At 24.2% G+C, this 13,532-nt stretch overlaps 2 protein-coding genes across 2 annotated transcripts in view; one reads left to right on the forward strand and one right to left on the reverse strand.

Moving 5' to 3' along the window:
• Positions 1-1,437: 1,437 nt before the first annotated feature.
• On the reverse strand, positions 1,438-5,226 carry LOC123260224 (iodotyrosine deiodinase 1). The gene is made up of 3 exons (XM_044721260.1): positions 4,846-5,226; positions 3,390-3,706; positions 1,438-1,633 (listed from the first exon to the last, which is right to left on the reverse strand). Exons 1-3 carry the CDS (start codon positions 5,210-5,212, stop codon positions 1,451-1,453), a joined length of 867 nt encoding a protein of 288 aa, XP_044577195.1. The 5' UTR covers positions 5,213-5,226; the 3' UTR covers positions 1,438-1,450.
• Positions 5,227-7,850: 2,624 nt separating this feature from the next.
• LOC123260212 (ribosomal protein S6 kinase alpha-5-like) overlaps positions 7,851-13,532 on the forward strand; it is a 34,566-nt gene continuing 28,884 nt past the window's right edge. The window contains exon 1 of the mRNA XM_044721226.1: positions 7,851-8,885. Coding sequence (XP_044577161.1) covers positions 8,771-8,885 — 115 coding nt within the window. The 5' untranslated portion in view covers positions 7,851-8,770. The remainder of the gene's footprint in view (positions 8,886-13,532) is intronic.

The raw sequence follows: 13,532 nt of genomic DNA on the forward strand, positions 1-13,532 counted from the left end.
CTTTTATTAATTGACAGATTTTTTTTTCTTTTAAAATTATTTTTTTATCTACAATTTTTTAACTTTTAATAACAATTGACTTATAATTATCCTGTCATTATTTAATTAATTAAAAAAAAATAATTGATAATTATTAATATTGTCTTAAATAAAAAAAAACAGATAATTATAAATAATACGACTGCCCAATTTTAAAACACAGTCTGCAAAATTTTTATACCTGATTTTTTTTAGTATTTTTTATAATTTTTAAACCTTAATTTCAAGTATTTTTTTTTTTAATATTTATATACAAGTATTTTTTATTTAAAAATAAAATTTTTTATCAATTACCCAAGCGTCACAAAAAAAATGTTGACTTTTTGGTAGAATTCACTTAACAAGAAGTTGAAAAATCAATAATCGTCAACTTAAATTCAACAAAACATTAACAAAAAAAAATTTGTGCCGTTTGGGTAGGCGGGAAAATTTTTTTTTTTTTTTTTAATTTTTAAAGATCTTAAAATTGTTAGTTACTGTGTTTTAAAATTGGGCAGCCGAATAATAAATCGAATTTCTAATTTGCAAATTGTCTAACTCCATTTTAGAGAATTTTTTATTTGTACGAAAAAAAATAATTAGTTTAAAATTTATTATCACTTTAAAAAACTATTTAATATCATTAATATCTAATAGAGATATAATGTTTAGGTTTGAATCATTAAAATAATTTATAATTGGATTATTACTACATAAAAATGTTAAAAAATAATAAGTTAGACAAATTGCTAATTAGACCGTCGAAATGAGCCAAAATAGAAGGTTGTCTTTATCTGTATAATTATGATACTCAGCTTTTAAAAATTTTAAAAATAAAAAGTAAAACAGAAATAAATATTGTGCAGCTCGATGGCACACTTGAAATAACTTGAGAGTGAAAGCGAGAGAAAGGAAGAAAAAGTTTAAGAAAAAAAGTGACAAAATAATTATCTATAATAATAACATTTATTGAAATAATTTTTCTTTTTTAATTCGTTTTATTTTTAATTGAAAAATTGTTATTTAGCTCAGTATTTTTGTATTTTATACACAAATTGTACTTAATTTAAGTCACTGGTCCTTCAATACTCCAAGAAATTGCATGGAATTGTATATTATTATAAAATCTAAATGATTAATTAATTGACAATTAAATCACCAGATATAAAATTATAAAATCATCTTAAATGAATTTATTGTCTCTTTAATAATTATTTCTTGGTGATTCGATTTTTATACCGCTTATTTAAAATAATAATTGTACGCAAATTGCTAATAAATATTAGTTTCTAAAATAAGTATTATATAATTTAACCGTGTAAAAAATAGTTTCTTTATTATTATTATTTTATACTTCAACGCAAAACTCTATAGAATTTAATGGAAGAGTTTTAGCGCATGAGTAATATTTTATGAAAAAAATAATCCACTTTTAAATCTCAATTAAAATATCTTCCAAAGGCTTGCGCTCAAGTTTAGGTACCGTTGCATCGTCAGCCGGATACCCGACAGGTAAAAGAAGGCACAATTTCTCGTTGAAAGGACGTCCCAAAAGAGTTCTGAGTGCAGGTCCACAGTTCAAGGGCGTCGAAGTGAGTGTAACAAGTCCCGCAAACTGCAATGTGAATGCCCAAAAAAAAACTCTTTAGTAACGAAACATAAAATACTAGTAACCTTGCAGTCACTATGTGACTGCTGTAACTTGTGAAATGTGAATAAATTAAATTTTGCTGAATTAAATAATGACTTTTGTTAAATTGTACTGTATTTTTTTAACTATTGACGTTTTTAAGGATATAAGCTCATCCCGATGTTACACTCATCGAGAGCTTTCATTTGAATACACACATACATTTTGATATATTTTTCATATATACAAATATATAATATATATATAAATATATGAAAAACTGATGTGGGTACTCAAATGAGAGGTCTTAATGAGTGTAACATCAGGATGAGTTTATATCTTTAAAAATGTCAATAGTCCACAAGATACAAGGTCATTTCTTAATTATTGATATTTTTAAAAATGTAAGCTGATCCTGATGTTACACTCATCAAAAGCTTTAATTTGAGTACCCACATGTATTTTGATATATTTTTCATATATACATATATATAATATATGTATATAAATATATGAAAAACTGATGTGGGTACACAAATGAAAGTTCTTAATGAGTGTAACATCAAGATGAGTTTATATCTTTAAAAATGTCAATCGCGCACAAAATACAAGATCATTTTTTACTTATTGATATTTTTTAAGTTCTAAGCTCATCCCGATGTTACACTCATCAAGAGCTTTCATTTGAGTACGCACATGCATTTTGATATATTTTTCATATATAAATATATATAATATACTTAAAAATATATGAAAAAATGATGTGGGTGCTTAAATGAAAGATCTTGATGAGTGTAATATCAGGATGAGCTTATATCTTTAAAAATGTCAATCGTGCACAAAATACAAGATTATTTCTTAATTATTGATATTTTTTAAGTTCTAAGCTCATCCTGATGTTACACTAATCAAAAGCTTTCATTTGAGTACCCACATCATTTTTTCATATATTTTTCATATACACATATATAGTATATATATAAATATATGAAAAAATGATGTGGGTACTCAAATGAAAGGTCTTGATGAGTGTAACATCGGGATAAGCTTATATCTTTAAAAATGTCAATCGTGCACAAGATACAAGGTCAATTCTTAATTATTGACATTTTTAAAGATGTAGGCTCATCCCGATGTTACACTCATCAAGAGCTTTCATTTAAGTACCCACATGCTTTTGATATATTTTTTTCGCATGCTTTTTGATATATCTTATATTATAAAATAGATGAAAGTCTTGAAATTAGTCTTGAAGAAAGTCAAAGGTCGAAACTCGCAAAAAACGGACCACGATTCATTATTGGTTAAAATTGAGGCGCGCGCGTAGCGCGCTATTCAAATTTCTAGTATATATATAATATACATAAATATATGAAAAATTGATGTGGGTACTCAAATGAAAGGTCTTGATGAGTGTAACATCGGGATGAGCTTATATCTTTAAAAATGTCAATAGTTCACAAGATACAAGGTCTTTTCTTAATTATGTACCTAAAGATAGAGCATTTTCGAATGAAACCTAAATCCTTATCATAAATTGACTATTGATGAGAATGATATGAAACCATGAAAAGGCTCAACTCCAGGTCAAGACTTTTCCAACGATACCAAATTTAATAAAAACCCATTTTATCATATAAATACTGGCCACAAAATTTTGCTTATTCTCTTAATAATACAGATAATGTGTACAAAATATAATCTGTACATAATGACCATCTAATTTCCCTTTACAGATTACCTGAATAGCCGTAATGAGAATCCCGCAGGCTATCGAGACACTCATGTCGCAGTAATAATGAATCTTAGGTCTTCCATTAGCCAGCATACCGTACTTCTGCTTAAACACAATTATTAAGTACGGTGCTTGCGTGAGATACTCTTTAATCCAATTTGTCTTCAACGGCTTCAAGTCTGTCGTCCACTTTTTACCCATGCGTTTTTTATAGTTTATCTCTTCCTCTTGTTCGATTATCTCCCTTATCCTCATCTTCGTTTCTTTATCAGACACCACCACAAAAGTCCAAGGCTCCGTGTGGGCACCACTCGGTGCTGTCCCTGATTAAACAGGTCACCCTTAATCATTTTTATTTATAATTTATAATAAAAACATACCCTGGTTAAAAATACTAATTGAAAAGAATTGAGAAGCGGTAACTCCATGCAAACTGTATATATTTATACATACATGATCTATATATACTAGGGTGGCCCAAAAAACCGACTATTTTTTTTTTTTCTTAGTCTCGAGTGAAAAATGTTAGTTTTTGATGTTTTAAGAGCCCTCACCAAAATACAGTTCAAAAAAAATTTTTTAAGAGGTCACTCCAAATTTTTTAAAATTTCAAAAATCGTCAAAAATCGATTTTTTTTTTTTAATTTTTTTTCTTGTTACGGTATAATTTTATAGAACAAAAAAAAATAATTTTCTGAAAGTTTAATTTCAAAATTTTATTTTTGACTGGGTGGTCATAATTTTTTTTTTCTTTAATTAGTCATATCGCTGACTTTAAATGTTGGGAGTGGTACGTTGGGGTCTTTTGGTTTGTAAAAATCTTAACCTACGCGGCAAGGTCAAATCTCAACCAAGCTGGTTTCTAAGACCAGCTTGGGATTCGAACCCACGCCTGGCAGTTGATTAAATAAAATTATTAAATTAAAAAAATTATATTTTCTATGTTGTGCTTGATTTTTAGTTCATCTCGTGATGTATTTTTATCGATTATGGTACTAAATAAAAAAAAAAAATGCATGGAATTTTAATTTGAATAGTAAAAGGTCGCTCGAAAAAATCTAAACTAATGCACTAATAAATTGAAAAAAATTATGAGCAACCTTTTAAAATTTTAATTTTGAACTGAAATTTTAAGAAAATTATTTTTTTTTAGTTTATAAAATTATACCGTAACGAGAAAAAAAATTAAAAAAAAAAAGTTCAATTTTTGACGATTTTTGAAATTTTAAAAAATTTGGAGTGACCTCTTAAAAATTTTTTTTTGAACTGTCTTTTGGAGAGGGCTCTTAAAACATCAAAAACTAACATTTTTTCACTCGAGACTCAAAAAAAATAGTTGGTTTTTGGGCCACCCTAATATATACAAACAAAGAATTGAAATTATTGAAAAGAATTTTAATTTCATCATTTTTAATTCTTTTCAATCAATATTTTTAAACAGGATAATTATAAATATAAGTACCTGCTGCTTTAATTATATCATGAATAACGCTGCGAGGAACAGGCTCTGAGCTAAAAAATCTAATTGTTCTCCGTGCGTTAGCAATTTTATAAAATTCTTTAGCACGATTTTTCAGATCTTCAACACTTGGCTTTGCATAAACATAAGGAATGTGTTCCAAGTCTATTGATAAAGCCGGTTCATCATTACCCGGCTCGTCTTCAATGTACTCTGTTGAATAACTATCTCTTAAATTTTTATTTTCTTCACCACTTTCACAACGCAACTGTTTGTACTTTGATATTATGTTTATAATACCGTAAAAAATGGGAATTATTATTAAGCAATAACCGTAATTTGTCCAGAAAGGAAATAGTTCAGCCAACATTTTATTTATTTATTATTTTTTTTATTTTTTAAGCTATTAATTTTTTAATTTATTTATTTATTTATTTATTTGGAAAAGATTTTATTAATTAAATTTTTACCATCAATTAATTTACTTTTTGTTACTTACTATTATCAGTTCTCAATTAAATTAAATTTACTTTACTTTTGCTTACATTGAATTTTTCACAAAAAGAAATTACGCGTCTTTTAAGATAACTTGTCAGTTGTCAATGATCAACTCTTTATGATTATGATCCAATATCAAGCATTCGCTTTTCCCTTTCCTTTTTAAACTTCAACCGTATCATTAAATTCAAAGGACGGTAACGTTACTTTTTACACTGTACGATTATTTCATTATAATTTTCTACATTCCACTGTCTGTATATTGTACACATATTTATTATATTTATACAAATTCATGTGAGGGGAGAATAATGATAAGTGTCATCATCACCATTCGAGGATTGTTGCCATCAATTTAACATATGTTTTTCATTTATTTTAATTATTCAAAGGCCTCTGTAATCTTGCATTGATTAGAGGGAATTGTCATCAGTTCGTGTACATTCATGAATATGTTATTTTCATTCTATTTAATCAATAGTTCAATAAAATAAATTAAAAGTTCATCTATTAATATAAATTTATTATATTTATAGTTTTAAGATTTTTTTTTAATAATAATACTTGGATTTTTTTTTTATAAATTAAAAATACTCAGGACATTTATGCAAATTAAATTACTGGAATTTTAAAATAGATAGTTATAAGATGATTGATTTTTTTTTATTTTTGGTTTTATTGTAAATCAAATTTTCAATTAAACTCTGAAAAAAAAGTATAAAAATTAAAAAAAATTTATTTTTTATCAATATTTTATTTATAAACAAAAATTTTCACTTAAAAAAATTTAATGACATTAAAATTTTTAAAAATGTTTGACACTGAAGTTGACAGAAATTTTTTTATTTTATAGCAATTAAATTGTGAAAAAAAAATTAATAAAAAAAATTCCATAAATGAAAATTGAAAAAAATAATATTAATGAAAATTTTTAGAATTTTTTTAAATCTATCTAATTGATTTTTTATAAAAATTGACAGTTGTCAGCTAACTTCAGTATCATAAAAGTGAAAATTAATTTAGCAAATATTTGATAATTTATGATATTAAATTTAGCTTTCAATTTTTTAAGTTTTTTATTTAACAAATAAATTTTTTCTGAATAATTATTTAAAAAAAATTGCATTTATAATTTCTTAAAATTTCTACATGTCAATTTTTCTTTCTCATTTTTTTTTATCATAATTTATTTGTTAAAAAAATTCAAAAAATTATTAAGTATCTGTTAAATTTATTTTCATAAATTTGTTCTAAAAAATTATTTTTGAAAAATTGCATTTTTAGTTTTTTAAAATTTAATTTTTAATAATTTAAATTTAATAATAAAAATTTTTTTTGATAATTTATTTTTGTTACAAAAATTCTTAAAATCATCAACTATCTAACCAAATTAATTTTCATTGATAATTTTAAGAATTTTTTTTACAAGTAATTTATTTATGAAAATTAATTTAGCAGATATTTGATAATTTTAACAAATAAATTATGACAAAAAAAAAGTAGAAAAAAAATGATATGAAGAAATTTAGAAAAGTAAAAAATGCAATTTTTTTTTAATAATTTTTTGGAAAAAATCTATTTGTTAGAAAAAATTGAAAAATGGTTAAGTGACTGCTAACTTTAATGTCATAATTTATTTTGAAAAAAATTTCTATTTAAAAAACTTGAAAAACTATAAGTGCAATTTTTAATAAATTTTTTTTAAATTCTAGTTTAATAAATGAAAAAAAAATCAAAAAATTAAAAATGGCGGCTAATCTAAGTATAATAAATAAAAAATTCAATTTTTTAAAAATAATTTTTTGTAACAAATTTGTTCGGAAAAAAAAATTTTAAAAAAATAAAATTTTTTATGAAAATCAATTTAGCAGATATTTGATAATTTTAAGAATTTTTGTAACAAATAAATTATGGCAAAAAAAAAATAATAAAAAAAATTGATATGTAGAAAAAAAAAAAAATAAAAAATGCAACTTTTTAAAAATAATTTTTCGGAAAAAATTTATTTGTTAAAAAAAATTTTGAAATAATCAAGTGACTGCTAACTTTATTGTCATAATTTTTTTCTAATAAAAAAAATGAAAACTAAGTTAGCCGACGTCTAAAATTTTTTAGAATTTTTTTTTATTAACAAAATGATTACGAAAAAATTAAAAAAAAAAAATTCAATTTTAAAAAACTAAAAACTATAAATGAAAATAAAGTTAGCCGACATCTAAAAAATTATGATTTTTTTTATTAATAAATTATTATAAAAAATAAAAAAAAAAATTTTCATTTGTTAAAAACTTCAAAAACTATAAGTGCAATTTTTTAAAAATATTTTTTAGTTATAATTTAATAAATTGAGCAAAATAAAAAAAATAAAAAATGTCGGCTAACTTTACTATCTATATAAAAAAAAAAATATTTTTGTAGTGATTAACTTGTGGCGCCGCCAGATAACCAAGTGGTACGATGAGAAAATCTCTTCGCAGTATTGTAAAGACCTAGAATAATTTCAACACACATTTACTTATAATCCGTGTATGAGATAATACCTATATACGTCGGCCTATATATCTATGTACATAAAATGAACATGTGTGGAGTCTGCAAAACAGTGCTTACACAGATAGGCAGAATAAATGTGCAACCGCGACCGTGATACGACCAAGAAGGCAATGGATTGTCCATATAGTAGTGTTTTAAAAGTAACTAACATAACCGGCCAATTGCGTCGTACACCAGGCGCGACAAATCCAAGTAAAAATAATAATACAAAAACGCTGTATTAAGTTTAAGGATTGTTTGTTTAAGTACTTATGTATGTACTATATACTGTATTATTATTTTATTAATCTCCAACATAATCAGGTTATAAATATACATGTTACTTATTTATTCAATAGCTTCACTGTTTTCGCTAAAATAGAGAATATCAAGTTATGAAGACAATTATGTATCAGTTGAAAGAATTACTACGACACAAATCTAATAATTGACATAAAATTATTAAAATTATTAAATAATTCGAGTGACATTTGAATTTCTTTAAAGTTTTAGTAGTTTTATAATTTGACATTATAGTGGTGGTGTAAAAAATGCAAAATGGAATTTTAAAATAGACCGAATAGAGAAAGAGAGATGGAAATGATGATGTTAATTTTAAATCCAACTGAAATGTCATTTAGTAACTTGAGAGTTATCCTAAAAATTCAATAGTTCAGCAAGTACTAGTGGGAGAGGTTAAAAACGTTTTATTTGGTGTAATCAAGAGCAAGTCCGGCAGGTGATCTATCGAAAACCGGACGTGTCGGTAGTGACACTTGATATTTAGCCGGGTTAAAATCTCATATTTTACCAGTGTAGCTACACCGAGAGCTAACAGAGATAGAAAATAGAAAGTGTATGTTGCTGAAATTTAAAGGTGCACTGAGAAGAGAATAGGATGGAGAATGTCATGCAGCCACCCCTTCTACCAGCTAGAGCACCACTAACACATCTAAATTCAACTGCTGACAGTGACAATGCCAATGAAACTGTCACACATGTCTTGACATTTGGTAAGTTTTTATAATACTCAAGTCAGCTGATATCTGATGATTTTTAGGATTTTTTTAAACAAAAATAAATTATTAAAATGATACTTTTCCAAAAAATTTCATTTTTAGATAATAATAAAGTTAGCCGACATTTTTTATTTTTTTATTTTGCTTAATTTATTAAATTATAACTAAAAAATATTTTTTTAAAATTGCACTATAGTTTTTGAAGTTTTTAACAAGTGAAGAAATTTTTTTTTGTAATAAGTAATTCTTTAATATAAAAAATCATAAAATTTTTTAGATGTCGGCTAACTTTATTTTCATCATTTTTAAACGTCAAAGAAATTTAATGATATTAAAGTTAGCTGTCACTTGAACATTTTTTAATTTTGTTTAACAAAAAAATTTATTCCGAAAAATTATTTTTAAAAAATTGCATTTTTAATTTATTAAAATTTCTAAATGTCCATTGTTTTTCTCTTTTTTTTATGCAGTAATTTATTTATTAAAAAAATTATTAAAATTATTAAATATCGGCTAAATTAATTTTCATAGAAATTTATTGTTGCCTTTTTTTTAATAGTAATTTATTTGTTGTAAAAATCCAAATGAATATTGTCAGCTAACTTCAGCTTCATAAGTTTTAATTATCATTAATTAAACTGTTTTAATTTTTAAAATAAATCAATATTCGGGCTTTTTTTATAACCCTAATTTCTTTTTCATTTATTAAAGTAGAACTAAAAAATATTTTAAAAAAATTGCACTTATAGTTTTTCAAATTTTTTACAAATTTAATTTTTTTTTTTTTTTTTAAACTAATTGTTAAAATTTTTAGATCTCGGCTAACTTAATTTTCATATTTTTTTTTACTTGGTAAAATTACTATAATAATAAAGTTAGCCGACATTTTTTACTTTTTTATTTTGCTTAATTTATTAAATTATAACTAAAAAATATTTTTTAAAAATTGCACTTATAGTTTTTGGAGTTTTTAATTGATGAAAAAAAATTTTTTTTAATAAAAAAAATCAAAAATTTTTAGATGTCGGCTAACTTTATTTTCATAAAATTACTCACTACTCATTGCTCAATCTTTATAACGGTATACAAATGCTTGTACTTTCGTTTTAAGAAATTTTTTTCATTACATAAATTTACTAGCTAGGTCACTATCGACCAAACTTCAAGATCCAAAGTAGAACCCCATTATCGATAAATTTTTATCTGGAACTAAAAATATCGATGAAGTTGATTGATAACTGTACTGAGTTCATAATAAAAGTTGGCTTTTTAAATAATTATACAACTCAATAATTATGAAGTGGTATTTAAAAACATATTTAAAACTGATAAATTTGTTCGTCATGCTGATAAATTTGAAACATTCTATTTAGTAATTTATAATTTTTAAGTAGATTTGTAAGAGAAATCTAACTACCATAAGCTGTAATTTTTCTTACGCAATCTTTCGACATTATTTTACTGAAATATGCTTTGTTTTCTTCACTTGGTCTGAGAAGATTTAATAATTGATAATTATAAATAATTAAGAATACATATTTTTTTATAATAACCATATTTATTTATTGATTTATTTATTTATACACAGAAAAAAAGGTTCACTTGAGCTAAGAAAATATTTTTCTTCCTAATTATTTTCTTGAGTAAAAAAAAATTTTTTTTTTTGACCCAAGAAATTTCACTTATTCCAACAAAATTAATTTTCTTGCTTTAAGAAATACGTATCTTGATCCAAGAAAATTTATTTAAGTCAAAAAAATCTTTGTTTTGAGAAAATTCAGCCTCTTGCTCCAAAAAATTAAGTTCTTGATAGAAGTAAATTTTCTTGTCTTGAGAAAATTTCTCTCTTGCTTTAAAAAATTAAATATAAAGATAGAAGTAAATTTTCATTAATATTTTTATTGATTAACATGTCAAATGGCAAGATCAAATAATATTTCATCATTTTTTTTCATTCAATATATATAATTGCACGCTAAAATAATATAAAATGGATATCAAATATTCAAAAGAAAAATTTTCTCAAAGTGTAGTGGCGCTGCTTCCCTAAAGTATCTAAAAATCTTAATCAAATATAAAAATTTACTGTATCAAATATTGATGATAATTTGAATTAAGAAAAAATTACTTTCACCAAGAAAAATTTTTACTTCGGCCAACACAGCTTCGGTCTTCCTTCAGGAACCTGAAAATTTTCTTGAGCCAAAAATTTTATTCTCTTCTTATACGCAAATCGATTTTATCCACATTGGTAATACAAAATTTGGAGATAAATTAATATAAAAAATTATAATAGAAGAGAAAGACTAATATAAAAAGAAAAATAATTGTAAAATTATGTTACAAGATTGCTTTTAATTTAGCTAAGAATTTTTTACAGGAATCTTCAAAAAAATTGATAGTGTAATATCTATTAATAAGAGCTTATATTCTGTTTCTTGGACTATTGATCACATAGTTTTTATTAGATTTAGTTGTTTTCAGTAGTCAATTATGTCTAAGGTTAAGATTCTTTTCGATGAACTCGAAGCTGTTTAGTAAATCGGGTGCTTTAATTAAGCCTGTGAATAATTTAAAGATCTGTCTCCGTTTTTCAAATATAAGCATAATAAAAAAAAATTAATTTATACTGTTTTATCTTCTTCGGATAATTTTTAAAAACTACAATTTTTTTTTGTCAACATTACAATATAAAATAAAAATTCCAAACTTCTTTCTCGAAGACTAAATTAACCATATGTTAATTAGTTAGGGCCAAATAATTACCCTAAGTGACAAGCTGACATTATGTTTTAGCTATTCAAATTTAAAACTTGAACCTGGACATTGAAATAACAAATACTTCATATAATGTAAGCAGTATTTAATGTAAGTAGTAGTCATCCTGATAACTTTAAAGCTAAATACCCAGCATAATTATTTTTTAATGACTATTTACAGTCAGATTTAAACCCTGAAGTTTAAAATAAAAAGCAAGCCTTGGGTTGGGTCTCACTTTTATGTAAAATGGCAAAGAAATTTCAATATTATCTGAGTAGAGATCTCCAAAAAACTATGTCTATGTCGTTAGAGGAATATTATATGATCTGTGAGTATAAGCTCAGCCAAAATGGAGGTCTATGCCCTTTACATTTCTTTGTGGGGAAATTTTTCAGGTATAGCCAATACTTAGACCTAAAGCATGACCACAGTAGGCATAAGAATTTATCACAAGTGTTCATGGGTATAAAATTTCCTGAAAGGTCTATAAAATATAATAAAACTAAACACACCGCAGGTAAAAGCGGCCGAACAGATGAATCCCCATAAAAGCTTTCTATACTCTGCCGTATGGCACGCTGTGTCATGATGTAGATTGCTTACAACCGGTCGAAGCCAGGATGATGGGGATTGTTGGCATTGTCCACTTTTTGGGACACGGGTTTGTTATGTGACTCACCTGGTCTTGGCATACTCTCTGGCTCTGTCCTGTAACTACCTAATATTCGCAATACAAGTTAACTCCCTGCATTGCTGTATGTATCATGTACTCCTACTCCTTCTTGTTCCGGTGGGTTGTTGGTCAATGCGTCATATGAAAGCCCATAGTTGCAAAAATAATTCAATATCAATATACAGTAAGTCAGCTGCTAATAATAAATAAAATTAAATATTATTATTTAATTTTTTTATATATTTTATTATTGAAATTAAGCTAGCCGACAAAAAATTTCATTTGTAAAAAACTTTAAAGCAAATTTCAAAAAATATTTTTTTGTTCCAATTTAATGAATAAAAAAATTAAAAACGTCGGCTAACTTTAGTATTGTTATTTTATTAATGACATTGAAATTGGCAGACACTTGATCATTTCTTTTAATAAACTAGGTAAAAAAATTGCATTTATAATTTTTTAGAGCTTCTAAAGATGAAGCTAAATTAATTTATTTGTTAAAAAATTTTTTAAAATTATCAGATGTCCTTTAATTTTAGTAAAATTTTTAGAAATTTTTTTTTATCACAAAAAAATTTTAAAAAAATTTAATTTGTAAAAAACTTGAAAAATTATAAATGCAATTTTTTAAAAATATTTTTTAGTAAGTACTAATTTAATAAAAAAAAAAATTAAAAACGTCGTCTAACTTTAGTATTGTTATTTTATTAATGACATTGAAATTAGTAGACACTTGATCATTTTTTTATTTTTTTTTTATAATAAACTTGGTAAAAAAAATTGCATTTATTATTTTTTAGAGCTTCTAAAGATGAAGCTAAATAAATTTATTTGTTAAAAAATTTCTAAAAATTATCAGATGTCTCTCAATTTCAGTGAAATTTTTATTAATAAATTTTTAGTTTTTTTTTTTTTTTTTTTTTCTATTAAAAAAATTATAAAAAAATAAAAAAAAATTTTAATTTGTAAAAAAACTATAAATGTAATTTTTTAAAAATATTTTTTAATAAGTACTAATTTAATAAATAAAAAAAATTTTTAAATGTCGACTAACTTTAGTATCAAAATTTAAATAAGTATTTAAATTGAAGTATTCAAAAAATTGTCATTTTTTTTAAAAATCATAGTTTCAGAAGATTAGATTAGATTAGATTAGATTAATTTTATTTATGCCAAGACCTAATGGCCGAATGGCAATTTATACATAA

Source organism: Cotesia glomerata, linkage group LG2 (assembly GCF_020080835.1).
Source record: "Cotesia glomerata isolate CgM1 linkage group LG2, MPM_Cglom_v2.3, whole genome shotgun sequence".
Classification (NCBI taxonomy): domain Eukaryota; kingdom Metazoa; phylum Arthropoda; class Insecta; order Hymenoptera; family Braconidae; genus Cotesia; species Cotesia glomerata.

Coding starts and splice junctions, on each gene's coding strand:
- LOC123260224 (XM_044721260.1), bottom strand. CDS start 5,212: ATGTTGGCTGAACTATTTCCTTTCTGGACAAATTACGGTTATTGCTTA. Junction 3,707..4,845: donor TGATATAATTAAAGCAGCAG/GTACTTATATTT, acceptor CTGTTTAATCAG/GGACAGCACCGAGTGGTGCC. Junction 1,634..3,389: donor TTCTCATTACGGCTATTCAG/GTAATCTGTAAA, acceptor TTCACATTGCAG/TTTGCGGGACTTGTTACACT.